Here is a 13,251-nt window from a genome sequence, read left to right on the forward strand (position 1 = left end):
GGTTTTACCAATAAAACAGAAACTAGTATTTTTAATTAGCTGGTGTTTACCGGTCGTAAAATGAGAAAAACTTTCCCGCCAAAACTAAACTTGAGCGACGAGTACTGAAACATTCACACTGAAACAATGGAGTCGAAGTTTCCCAATTTTTCGCTAAATTTGGATTTTGAAAATTTAGGGAATGAAACTACAAACAAACGAGTAAAAAAATGTAAGAAGAGGACTTGATAAAAGTGTTGAAGACCAAAAAAGTATCAATACAAGCAGGTCAAATTTTGTACTACGTGTCTGGCAAGCATGGCTTCAACAGATCGAATAATACTCTCTATCACCGGATTTTTGGCTGAATTTGGGTACGGTAAATACCTAATAGTACCTTTTTGGTACGCTTCGGCGGCATATCAGGCTCGTTTGGTCTCACCATGGGTATTTTGGCTCGACTGCGTCTCGCCAAAATACGAACCATGGCTCGACCAAACTCGCCTGATATGCCGCCGAAGCGTACCAAAAAGGTACGATTAGGTATAAGAACAGAGAGAGGAGAGAGGATTGGTAACAAAGCACATGCGACAGGTCACGTGAGGTATTTGTATTTGCCTGTCCGCCATCTTGGTCGCGCGATTGTGAACTTGTGAGTATTTTCTTGTAGCGAGAAGCCTTGACTTCAAGATTTGTAGCTGTTATATTTTTGCGCTCACCTACAAACACATAAAGAACTCGTAGTGCACACATACAGCTAAATCGACATACTCGCACACGAGATAGGTCGAGGGTCTACATAAATTGTGGTTTACGCATCGAGCTCTACGCTACGTGTCGGTGAGCTGTTTTGGTCAGACCCTGTCCTGTCATAACTGAAGTTGAACTGAATATAACCATTGAAAGCAATATAAACACTGTCAGAATTGAAATATTTGTCATCTTAACTACTGGCGACATTGTGATTTGAGCTTAACTGAAGACGTGATCAGTACAGAAGAAGTTTACTATCAAAACTGCTGAGATTGCAAAAGATAGAAAGGTGAGCTATCTAAGTTTTATTTGCTTGAACGTGTATTAACTACCGTAGGTTATGGTGTCTTTAATGCAATATAGAGCAGCAGTGGGGTTACATGACGTTCATTTGAAGGCCAAAGAATACTCGGATCGTATGAAAGGGAAATTCTGGTCTATGCTGTTGTTTATGTTTTACCTGGAAGCGATATATCTGCCAACATTAAAAAGAGTAATCCGTTCATGGCAAATGGCTTATTACGCTAGGCTTTGGTTTACACAAATTTGTCTTTATCGTTTCTATATTCCCTTGTTGATTCGACTTGCCAATGATGTTGAGATGAATCCTGGCCCTTTTTACGTTGTGAATTCGTCAAAAACTGTCACGGCTGACTATAATCAAGGTGATGTTGCACTGTTTGGAAGAAATGCTGGCAACCAATGCGTAGCGATGTGCCTAACTGCAGTTGTTTACAATTGTAAAAATAATGCATCGTGGTCAAGAGATCAGCTAAATGAAGTTTTGATTCAAGGCAATGTGCTTTATTCTCATATTAGCAAGTCAGTAGGGAAAGACAGATTGTTGCTATCTGAGATTCCATCTGCATTGTCCATAAATGACGAAAACTTTTCCATTAATTTTAGCAGCAGTTTTGCTGGCGATTTACACATGTCTGATGTAAGAGACTGTTTTTTCCCATTGCAACATGTACTAAATATGTTAATAAAAGACTATGATGCCTTTCTGTTGACTGTTGAAATCAATACGGTTGCTATTATTATTGACAACAAAGGTAATTATAGAATTTTTGATTCTCATTCACGAGATATCCATGGTAACATTGCTGCAAATGGAACAGCAGTACTGTTGGAATTTACTAGTGTACAGGAAATGGTGCAGTATCTGCAAAACTTCTACAGAGAAAAGAATGTAGTGCCATTTGAAGTGTTGGGTATGAAAGTTGAAAATTTATCAGTTAATCAAAATTGCAGGTACACAAGTTCTAGTGCTCTAAGTGTACCATTTTCTACAACAGATAACACTGTAGGGTGCCAGGGATCATGCAGTCAAAGTCAATGTCACAATTTTGAATCAGACATAAGAAAAGAAAATGTAGTTAACAATAGCAGAAAGAGAAAACAAGCACAATCAGAAGAACACAAAGAAAGCTTGCTGATGTTTAGAGAAAAGAAAACTGCAAGGAAAGAAGCTGAAACATGTGGTGAAAGGAACAATATGTCACAAATGTATAGAGAACAGTATGATAGAAAAAAAGCAATTGAAACCAAAGAGCAGAGAGAAAATAGGTTAAGAAAGCCCAAGGAACAAAGAATTAAAAAAAAGAAAATTGAGAGCAAAGAACAAAGAGAGGATAAATTAAAGAAGCATCGAGAACTAATGAGAAAAAGACGAGAAACTGAAACCGAACAGCAGAGAGAAAATAGGTTGAAAGAGAGAAGAGAACGATATAGGAAAAGCAAGGAAACTGAAACTAAACAGCAGAGAGAAAATAGGTTGCAAGAGAGAAGAGAACGATATAGGAAAAGCAAGGAAACTGAAACCAAAGAGCAACGAGAAAAAAGATTAAAGACAAAAAGGGAATTAAAACAAAGAGTAAAGGAAACTGAAACTAAACAACAAAAAGAGGAGAGGTCGATTAAAAGAAGAGAAGCTTACAAGGCCAAAAAGGGTTGTGATAATGACAAAACACAAAAATCTTGTGATGAATTGGTTGTTATTTTTCGTGAACTGGTTGCTTCAGGGCCAACGTTTGTTTGCACATGTTGTGAGCAGTTATGGTACAAACATAGTCTTGTCAGAACTGATACTGTACTAAAACTTAATAACGAAGCTGTATTAAGATGCATAAGAAAAGATGAACAGTGTTGTACAGCTCAATGGGTTTGTCATACATGTTATAATCACCTGAAGCAGAATAAAGTGCCTCCATGTGCAGTCCAGAATAAAATGAGTTTTCCACATAAACCTGACCATTTAGACTTAACAGAACTAGAGTGGAGGCTTGTATCACCACGATTGATCTTTCAAAAGATACACGAAGCAGCTAGGGGAAAGCAATATAAAATTCATGGCAACATAGTGAATGTTCCTGCTGATGTTGTTAATACTGTGAATATCTTACCAAGACTATCAACTGAAACAGACACTATCAAAGTGCAGCTTAAGAGAAAATTAAAATACAAGAACTATGTCCTGTCTCAAAACATAAGACCATCCAAAGTTTTTGAAGCAGCTAAGTGGTTGACTGAAAATGGTGCACTTTACAAGAAAGAAAGTATCAAACTGGACCCAGATTGGAATGGTTTGTTTGCAGGGTCTAATGAAAATGACATGTCAAATGATAGTGCTTGCAGCAGTTCAAGCAACCTTACAGAAAACAATACACCTATAGCTTCAATTAAGTCACTGAATACCACTGTGCAATCTTTTTCAGAACACAGTCGATTGCTTTCATTTCAATTTGGTAAAGTTTTTATTTGCCTTGACTGTGAACAAGTTTTAATAGACTCAATGAATTTAGAAAATCATCTTTTGTATGATCATGGAGTAGAAACTGATACTGAGTGTTGTGAGGAGAGTAACTATATTCCATTTTTTCATAAAAATGACTGTAATAGTAATGAAGTGGTTTTCTTTTGTTCTTTGTGTAGTGCCTGGGAAAAAGAGCAATCACTTTTTAGTGAACACATGGCCATTGTACATGATCTACCACCAATGGAAGATGATGCATCCTCTCAATTCAGTGAAGCAACAGCTAATGTAAGTACTTCCGTTGTGGTCAAACTGTTCAGATATAAAATGCTTGATCCCAAAAATGTTGTTCTTGTAGAAACATGTTTGAAAGGCAGGGTCCGAAATTGCGCCTTCCTGGTCGCCAATGCGACTAAATATTGAGAGCTGGCGACCAGAATTTCACAACTGATCGCCCACTGGCGACTAAGTTGCTTTGTAAGAGTATTCAGAGAAATTGATTAAAAATAAAATTCGGAGCCGTTTTTTAACAATTTATTGACTCACTTTTTATCTTAGTGATGTCCTTGAGATAACACTGAAGTAAATTTCTCGCTACATAATGTATAAACTCCCCAACAGCTCAGCCAACAGCTGCGATCAACGCGATTCGAACATTGCAAGCCGCCATGTTGTTTTCCTCAGCGGTTTTCCCCATGACACTATTGCGGGCGCGCCCAGACATGTGCTTTCTTTCGCATGCAATGGTCTATGCAATGAATATTCATTCTGGCGATGTCATGTCCGCGGACACGCTGAAATATTTCCATCATTTACTTGAAACTGGTAAGGCTACAGATGCAAAAAACTTTGTGGAAGATTTAGATATTTCCAATTACATGCCAGGCTACTAAGCTACGACGTTCCACGAACGCAACACGTTCTTGTTGTCACTGTGTTGAATGAAAAACTACCTGTCGAAATATGTCAGAAAGTTGGTGGAAATGATGTTTTTTATATTATTAAAGAGCGGAATGTTTGGGTAAGACTGTAAAGTATTTTCCGTTTAAATGTTAGAGAGTTAACATTCGATAAAGAAGACTTTTTAAGACTCTACTTATAGGCGGGTACAGCATTTCTTTGAGTGATTGTCATCGTTGTTTTGTGGTATAAGTAAGCTGTTTTTGAGCATATGAATGGCCAAAAATACACAAGAAGAACAAGTGTTTCGTCTTTTAAGTGTAAAAGGAAAGTCAATCGAAAAACATTGGCGACCTGAAGTTGCCATCTGGCGACTAAAACTTTCGGTCCGGTCGCCAGGTGGCGCCGATGTAAAAAATTTAATTTCGGACCCTGAAAGGGTATGGATTAGCAAACACTATTTCTCTTAAAGCGTTAGTAGGTATACCAGTAACTTTGAATGTATCAAGATGCTCATCTAGTGCAACAGATGTGCATTTATCTAGTAGAGATCTTTGTAAGGATTCCTGTCCAACTGAAATGGAGGTAAATGACCCTTCAACCCTCCAAGTTTATTTTTTTCCTTAGTGGCCATTTGGCCACCAACTACTCAAGTTTGGTCGCCAGTGAAAAATTTTAGTCACCAAATTAAGCTGATGCTTTCAATCTTTCCTCCCAATTTTAGTCGCCAGGCTGGCGACCTTGGTTCAAATTTAGTCGCCAGCTCCAAAATTTTGGTCGCCATGGCGACTAAAATGGTCTTAACTTGGAGGGTTGCCCTTGGAATGAAGTGGATGAATCTGAAATGTGTGCTGGTACTTTGGACACAATGTTAACATCCCCGGACTTTGTAGAAGATTGTGAACGTGAAAAGGTTTTGAACTTTGCACCAGGTGAAAGCAATCATCCAATTAGTATTTTCAAAGACCAATATTGCGAAGAGCTAGCATATCCTGGTATATTCTGTGGTCACGCAAGAGCAGATAATAAGGAAAGAAATGTACCTGTGTATTATAGTGACATTTGCAAATCAGAGTTAAGGCGTTCTGATCGTAGAGTTGCTCAGTGTATGGAAAATATTTTCTTTAAACTGAAAAAGCTGCAAATGAAAATAATTTTAGGCAAGTGCCAGATTGCATTGCGAAAGCATAAAACAAATGGAAAGAGACTAACAGCAGGCGAGTTAAAAAAAGAAGGTGCTTTAGACAAATTAGTTCATTTGAATGAAGGGTACCGATTTCTAAGAGCTCTTCGTGGTTCCCCACCATACTTTGAGAAGTCTAAGAGAGATCTATTTGCCATGATAAGGCAACTTGGATCTGCGACACTTTTTTGTAGCTTTTCTGCAGCTGAAACAAAGTGGAATCATCTGTTAAGAATGTTAGGTGAATTAATTGATCACCAAGTATACAGAGATGATGAATTAAATGCCTTGTCATGGGAGGAAAAGTCAAGGTTAATTCAAAGTGATCCCGTCACATGTGCAAGGCATTTTGATTTCCAAGTTCAGCAACTAATTGTAAAATTTTTGCAAAGTGATTGTGCACCACTGGGGAAAATAGCAGATTGGTTTTATCGAGTTGAATTTCAACAACGTGGCTCGCCACACATTCATATGCTTTTATGGATTGAAGGTGCACCAAAGTTTGGTGAAGATTCAGACGAAAAAGTTTGTGAATTTGTTGATAAAATCATTTCTTGTTCAAAACCTGCAAGTGGCTGTGAACTAGATGAATTAGTTTCTCGTCAAGAACATAAACATTCATTTACCTGTAAAAAGAAGTTTCAAAAACAGTGCAGATTTAATTTTCCTCAGCCTCCAATGAAAAGCACTCAAATATTGTATCCTTTAAGTGACATTGAGAATACAAGTCTTTTGAATCAACACAAGGCTACTTGGAAAGAAATCAATGAAAAACTTAATACTATGAGGGAAGGAGAGAATATTTCATTTGAAAAACTTCTTAATGAACTTGCGGTCGCTGAAGAAGAATATATTCTGGCTATTCGATCTTCCCTAAGTAGGGCAACAATTTTTTTGAAACGAAAGCCAAACGAACTTCGAATCAATAATTATAACAAGCACTGCTTGCTTGCATGGAGAGCAAACATGGATGTCCAATTTATCCTAGATATCTACTCTTGTGCAACATATGTTGTTTCTTACGTATAAAAGGCACAGAGAGGTATGAGTGAACTTTTGAGAAAAGCATGTGAGGAAGCTCGAGAAGGAAATTTGAGTATTAAACAGCAAGTGCGTGACATCGGTAACAAATTCTTAAACAATGTTGAAATAAGTGCACAAGAGGCGGTATATATCGTACTTCAGTTACCAATGCGACGCTCCTCTCGTGAAGTGGTGTTTATCAATACAGCTTTACCAGATGAAAGAGTGTGTCTTTTGAAATCGATGGATGACATACAGCAGCTAGAAGATGAGTCTGAAGATATTGAATCAGGTGGCTTGATAAAAAGGTATACTAAAAGGCCATCTTGTCTAGAGAATGTGACATTAGCTGATTGGGCCGCTTGGTATGACAATAGGAATTCAAACCTTAAAAATCTACAAAAATCCAAAAATACTGATGTTGATGGTTTGCCATTAGAAATATTTGATGATGATAACAATGAAGATGATGTTGGTAAAGACATTACTGATACATGTAGCAATGAGCTGACATCAAAGAAGGGCAAAAAAGAACCTCAGAAGCGGTCAAAAGCTAGGGTAATAAGAAGTGTATGGTTTAATAGAGAAAGTCATCCTGAAAAGCACTATCGTGAGCTGCTAATGTTATTTACTGCTTGGAGAGATGAAAATACTGATTTGCTAGGAGACTGTGAGAATTACATGGAGAGGTGTCAGATATTGAAAAAACAGATAAATGACCAAATGGCTCAGTATGCACCATGTAGTGAACAACTAGAGCAAGCATTAGATGATGTACAAACTATAGAAAGCACTGATGATATGTGGGATTGTGTAGCTCCAAACACACAACATGTAGAACTGAGTCACCTTGCAGAAAATGAATGTCAACATGTATGCAACACAGACGAAGTAGGGAACTATGATCTTTCTGGAGATCTGGGAATTCCTGCTAGTACTACTAGTAATTATGAACATAATATCTCATTTGATGAATTGCCAGATGAAGAGTATAGGGAAGCTGTTCGTTCTCTAAATGTCGAGCAGTTAAATTTTTTCTACCATGTTTTACACCTTGTGAAGACAACCAGTGAACCCTTCTATTTGTTTCTTTCTGGTGGCGCTGGAGTTGGAAAATCTCACTTGACTAAAGTACTGTTTCAAGCAGTTTACAAATATTTAAACACAAGAGCTGGTGTTGATTTTCATCAAATTACAGCTATTCTAGTTGCTCCGACTGGTAAAGCTGCCTATAATATTCAAGGAAGTACAATCCATACAGCATTAGCAGTGCCAGCAAACCAGTCCTTAAAGATTTATAAGAAGCTTGATGCCAGTCGTTTGAATTCCTTGAGATGTAAATTTGCTGGTTTGAAGATAATTTTCATTGATGAAGTATCAATGGTAGGAAATTCCATGTTTAATATTCAAATTAACAAAAGACTCCAAGATATCATAGGTACAGATAATGATTTTGGAGGAGTGAGTATTATAGCAGTTGGAGATTTGTTTCAACTTCAACCAGTATTTGATGGCTATGTTTTTGAAGATTTGGAGAATGATTATGCTCCTTTAGCAGCTAATCTGTGGCAGAAACATTTTCAGATGTTTGAATTACATGAAATTATGCGTCAAAGAGAGAGTTGCGAGTTTGCAGAAATTCTTAACCGGCTGCGTGAGGGTATTCACACTGAGAATGACTTGAATATACTGAGAGCAAGAATCGTTGAAGATCCTGATCAGAACTATCTCAGACATGCTCCCCACCTATTCATTCAAAATGACAGAGTTGATGAGTTTAACAAGTCAGTTTATAATTCTGCAGCTGGCAGAAAATTTATTGTCAAGGCAGTTGATAGTGTCATTGGTGCTCAGTCTGAGGAATTAAAGGCACGGCTATTGAAACAGGTTCCAGATGATCCACGAAAAACTATGCAATTAGCAGCCTGTCTTGCAATTGCAGAAAATGAAAGGATTGAGGTCTGTCAAAACATCAGATTGGATGATGGTCTTACGAATGGTAGTGCAGGTTTAGTGAGATTTATTAGTCTGCTAAATTCTGATTGTCCTGATGGAATTGTTTGGGTTGAATTTGATCATGCTAAAGTTGGAGAGAAAACTCGGAATGAAAATAGAAGCCTTTACAGTGATAATATCCAGCAGAGTTGGACACCAATAAAACCTGTTTGTGTAACATTTTTTGTAGGAAGAGGTAAAGCTGCTCAGATCGTTCGAAAACAATTTCCTTTACGGCAATCTGCAGGAAAAACTATTCACCGTTCTCAGGGTGACACTGAAACCAAGGTTGTAGTTGATCTTACTTCAAGAAGAGCTATTCCTCACATTCATTATGTTGCATTAAGCAGAGTTACTACCATTGATGGATTGCATATAAAGAATCTCAATGAAAAAAAGATAACTGTGAGTAACAAAGTTAAGAATGAAATGCAGAGATTGCGAACAGCAGCTTATCTTCAGCCGTCTATAATATCCCTTGCAGACATTGGTGAGAATTTTGTCAAGATAGTCTTTCTTAATGCACGTTCTCTTCACAAGCACATATCAGATGTGAAAAATGATTTCAATGTTAAGGCAGCAGATATAAATATCTTTGTTGAAACTAGATTGTGGGTGTTTGACCAAAATGACGAATTTGAAATTAATGACTTCTCCTTGTTTAGAAACGATGCATTGTTTGATAGGCAGTTGCATACACAAAGACCATTCTATGGAACTGCAGTTTATACCAGAGCTCAGTGTTATGATGAATATCCTAAATGTCAAAATATGCATGGAGTTGAAATAACAATTATTAAAGTTGAATGTCTGCCAGATGTTGTTATTGCTGGCATTTATAGATCACCAAAAGTGCCAATGAGACATTTGCTTCAAGCATTGAGAGAACTTCATTCCATTATGTCAACAGAACGTTTTCATATAATACTTGGTGATTTTAACATTGATTTTAATGATGGTGTACAAAACAGCAGTATACATAATCAAATGATTGTAACATATGGATATAAACAACTTATTTCAAGCTTTACCACTGATAACAGAACTACAATTGATCACATTTATACAAATCTAAATGAATCAAGAGTCCAAACTGGTGTTCTCGAGACATACTTTAGTGACCATAAAGCTGTGTGGATAGCAACCAAAAAAGAGTAGAAACATGTACATTTTTGTAGGCTATAATGACTAGTAAATGATTAACCTTTTATGCCCCATCATCCACATACAAATTCTCCTGACTGATCTCCATACATTTTCGTATAGCAATTGTTTGGAGAATTTGTTAAAAGTTCAAAGCAATTTCCCTTTGGTGACCATTTTATTACAGTGTAATTCTCCTAACCTCTTCTCTTAATTTAGTATTGACATTGTGAGGAGAAATTTGTAATGATCACTATTAGGTCTTAAGGAAGCATAAATTACATGTAAAGTATGTGTTTCAGAAAGAAAGAAAATTTAAATGAATTTAGTATCTACTTGTGTTACATTTTAAGGTGTTGTAGTTCATCAGCCTTGGTGTCTAAATAAATTTGTGTAACGGCTCCTTTGAGTCCCTTGTGACCATTTGGGTCACACACCCCTCCTTGTGACCCTTTGGGTCACAAACCCACCATATTGCAACTGTACTTATTAGGTAAGTATACGAACAGTACACAATGTAGTTATTTGTTGTTCTGGTCCATGTAATTACACATGTATGTTAATAATGATCGATGTGACATCTAACAGGGATGTTGCTAAGAAAACACTAAGCCGGCTCATCAACAAGCCAGTTGGCTTTTATGGCCTTCGTAGCACTAAAAGTTTATCTAAGTCTTGGTTTTCATGTGAAATTTCAGCTGTATTTACCATAAGTAGTCTTTTAACCGGTGAAATTGGCTGGCAGCCGGCCGTTAGCGACATCCCTGCATCTACATGTACACGTAGTCGTGATATGTAAGTTACCGGTATAAATACATGTATGTTACCTCATAATATTGCACGTGCATTGTATTAGTTATTGTTAAAAAATTATTAATATTTTTAATTATTTTTTTTCTTTTATTATGTTTACAGAACAGAAATGTAAAACAACAAGAAAATGCACAAGATACAGTCTTCAGAGAATCCACTGATTGCCATGTTATGTCCAACACTTTCAATCTACATTATTATCTACAGATATTGAAACAACACACAGCAACAACCATGTAGCGGTAACATTCAAGTTGAAAAGAAACTGTGTTAAACATCTCCGGATTCACCAATGAAAAGACCCTTCAATCGGAGGTCTTCACTGGCTCACCACTGTATCAACTTTACTTCCTGGAGTCCACTTGTACTGTATGTGTGTATCACCTCCAAATGATAACATATCTTATTGGACTGTATATCTTGCATCACAGATTGTACAGTCAGTGTAGACAACTTTCAGCAGCATTTAAACAAGAGTACATCAAGATACTGTATCAACCTTACTTGCTGGACTTCACTTGTAGTGTCGTATTACCTCTAAAATGTAGTAACAATGTTTTGGACTTATTGGTCTTATCCTGCATCACAGATTGTATAGTCAGTGAAGACAAATATCAGCTGCATTTAAACAAGAGTTAATCAAGATGCATTATTTCAAGACAGTATTTTTCTGCCAAAGTTGTAACAGCTTCCTGGCTTTCTAGTACAGTTGCATACTATGTTGCATTCCATGTAACAAAGTGACAATGAAAGACATTTAGTTAGCATGGTTCAAGTTTAAATGTCAATTTTGTGATCAAAGTAGCTCAATATTTGCGTTTTTTTTAAATTGGTTAGAAACTAACCTTACCTTGGGATGCACAACTTAATAAAAAATACCATCCAAAGGAAATTATTGTAAAATTTTATTTACTTGACAAACTCCTTTCCCCCTTTTATAGCAAATGAGTCAGTCTCTAAACTATCAACTTTAATCAACGATGTCTATTTCAGTGTTTAATTACTTGGATATCTTTTGCTTTTTGGGCTCACATTTTCACTCACAACAATAGACCTTTTTAGCTTTGTGTGTCAATTGCCCATCACAAATCACACGATGCTCCCTAGAGAATTTCCTTTTAACTCTCTGAATATCGTGAAGTAATTCTCAAGGGTAACATCACATAGTCAGAAATGGGACAACAAACAAACAAAGCCCAAAAGGTCTATTCCCAGTCTGTCTGGGCTTCAAACATACTGACTTGCTATACTGAAACGTCACCGCCTTTGCATGCATTGCGTGCCGGTTATTTAGACTAGAAGGCACCACGGCTTCAGTTACAGACACATTGACTATCTTAGTGATGACTGGCAACAAATCAGTGAGACACTCTTTTAGTACTGTTGCTGGAATAGGATCCAGGTCACAGGACTTGCGCACAGATTTACCAATAAGCTTCGCTAACTGTACCTCAGTAACAGGCGTGAACTGACGAAGTAGAACATCACTTTGTCGTAAGCACGTATCAGGGAAAGGATTCTGCTGTTCCATCCTCTTGCAATCTAGTTCTGCTCTTATTGTGCTATCTTCTGTTCAAAATAATCGGCGAATCTGTTTGCTAGTTCTTCAGAAGAACTACAAGGCGGGTAGAGCTTCTCAGTTCGACCTTTCAGTAGCACCTCCAGAGTCCCAAACAGTTCTTTAGAATCAGACGCAAGTTCACTGATAAGCTCTGTGTAGTAGTTTTCCTTAGCCTCACAAATGAGCTTGCGAACAGTTACACACTGCTGTGTGTAGAGTTCTCTGTCTACCGTCAGCCTTGTTTTACGCCATCGGCGCTCTAGTCGTCTCCTAATTACCTTCTGCTTTTGAATCTCTGAGGTGAACCAGGGGGGGAGTACGCAAGTGCCTCGTGGGACCCACACCACAAAATAGATATTTCAACCCTGGAGAGAGTTCAAAGAAAAGCTGCCCGTTTTTGCCTTCAAAACTTCAACAAAACAGCTAGTGTGACAGACATGTTATCTGATTTGAAATGGGACACGCTAGAAACAAGACGAAAGAAAAACAGACTGACTCTAATGTACAAACTTAGTCATAACCTAGTAGACATAACTACGGAAAATCACTTAATACCAAACAGTGAAAAAAGAACACGCAATAGCCATGCTTTTAAGTATAGGATACCAAAAGTATCTAAGGACGTTTTTAAGTTTTCTGTTTTTTCCTAGATCAATAACAGAGTGGAACTTACTGCCCGCTGACTTAGTGAATTGCAATTGCAAGTCATTATCGAATTTTAAATTAAATTTAGAGAAGCATGTAAACAAGTAAATTGTAACTAAGTATTTTTATATCTTATTTATGCATGTAAATTTTGTTTTTTTATTTTGTATCTATTTTTTATAGTTGATGTGATGTCTTAAACGATGTTATCAACTTAATAAATGTAGATGTAGATGTAGAACAGCTAGCCAAGGTACAAAAACCCAGGGTAAAGTCCTTTCTTGTCTTAACCGGCGTTCAACTCTAGTTTTTTCGAACCTGTATAACCAGCGCACTCTTTTTTGCCTCCCCGAGCTTCCAGCAAAAAGAGAGTGCCTGATCGCAGGTTACTAAAAGTAGTGCAACTCCCCCTGGAAGGGATGCTAGTCCATTGCATGTTTAGCGCAGAATTTTGTCTCCAAACAATTCGCCGGGACTCATTTATACACCTGGATGGAGAGA

At 37.3% G+C, this 13,251-nt stretch overlaps 3 protein-coding genes across 3 annotated transcripts; all 3 read left to right on the forward strand.

Annotated features, from left to right (window-relative positions):
• Window positions 1–1,027: 1,027 nt before the first annotated feature.
• LOC144665472 (uncharacterized) lies at window positions 1,028–11,436 on the forward strand. Its single transcript, XM_078526703.1, has 2 exons — window positions 1,028–3,775; window positions 10,647–11,436. The coding sequence occupies exons 1-2, from the start codon at window positions 1,073–1,075 to the stop codon at window positions 10,782–10,784; spliced, it is 2,841 nt and encodes a 946-aa protein (XP_078382829.1). The 5' UTR covers window positions 1,028–1,072; the 3' UTR covers window positions 10,785–11,436.
• On the forward strand, window positions 4,979–6,608 carry LOC144665480 (uncharacterized). The gene has a single exon (XM_078526711.1). The coding sequence runs from the start codon at window positions 5,232–5,234 to the stop codon at window positions 6,597–6,599; it is 1,368 nt and encodes a 455-aa protein (XP_078382837.1). The 5' UTR covers window positions 4,979–5,231; the 3' UTR covers window positions 6,600–6,608.
• LOC144665471 (uncharacterized) lies at window positions 6,615–10,640 on the forward strand. The gene has a single exon (XM_078526702.1). The coding sequence runs from the start codon at window positions 6,615–6,617 to the stop codon at window positions 9,744–9,746; it is 3,132 nt and encodes a 1,043-aa protein (XP_078382828.1). The 3' UTR covers window positions 9,747–10,640.
• Window positions 11,437–13,251: the final 1,815 nt, after the last annotated feature.

Source organism: Oculina patagonica, chromosome 9, assembly GCF_052425735.1.
Source record: "Oculina patagonica isolate OP01 chromosome 9, crgOcupat, whole genome shotgun sequence".
Lineage (NCBI taxonomy): Eukaryota > Metazoa > Cnidaria > Anthozoa > Scleractinia > Oculinidae > Oculina > Oculina patagonica.

Bases quoted from the DNA above. Each gene is read 5' to 3' on its own strand.
- LOC144665472 (XM_078526703.1), top strand. From the start codon at position 1,073: ATGGTGTCTTTAATGCAATATAGAGCAGCAGTGGGGTTACATGACGTT. The intron at 3,776-10,646 runs GTAAGTACTTCC...TTATGTTTACAG, and splicing joins TCAGTGAAGCAACAGCTAAT to AACAGAAATGTAAAACAACA.
- LOC144665480 (XM_078526711.1), top strand. From the start codon at position 5,232: ATGTGTGCTGGTACTTTGGACACAATGTTAACATCCCCGGACTTTGTA.
- LOC144665471 (XM_078526702.1), top strand. From the start codon at position 6,615: ATGAGTGAACTTTTGAGAAAAGCATGTGAGGAAGCTCGAGAAGGAAAT.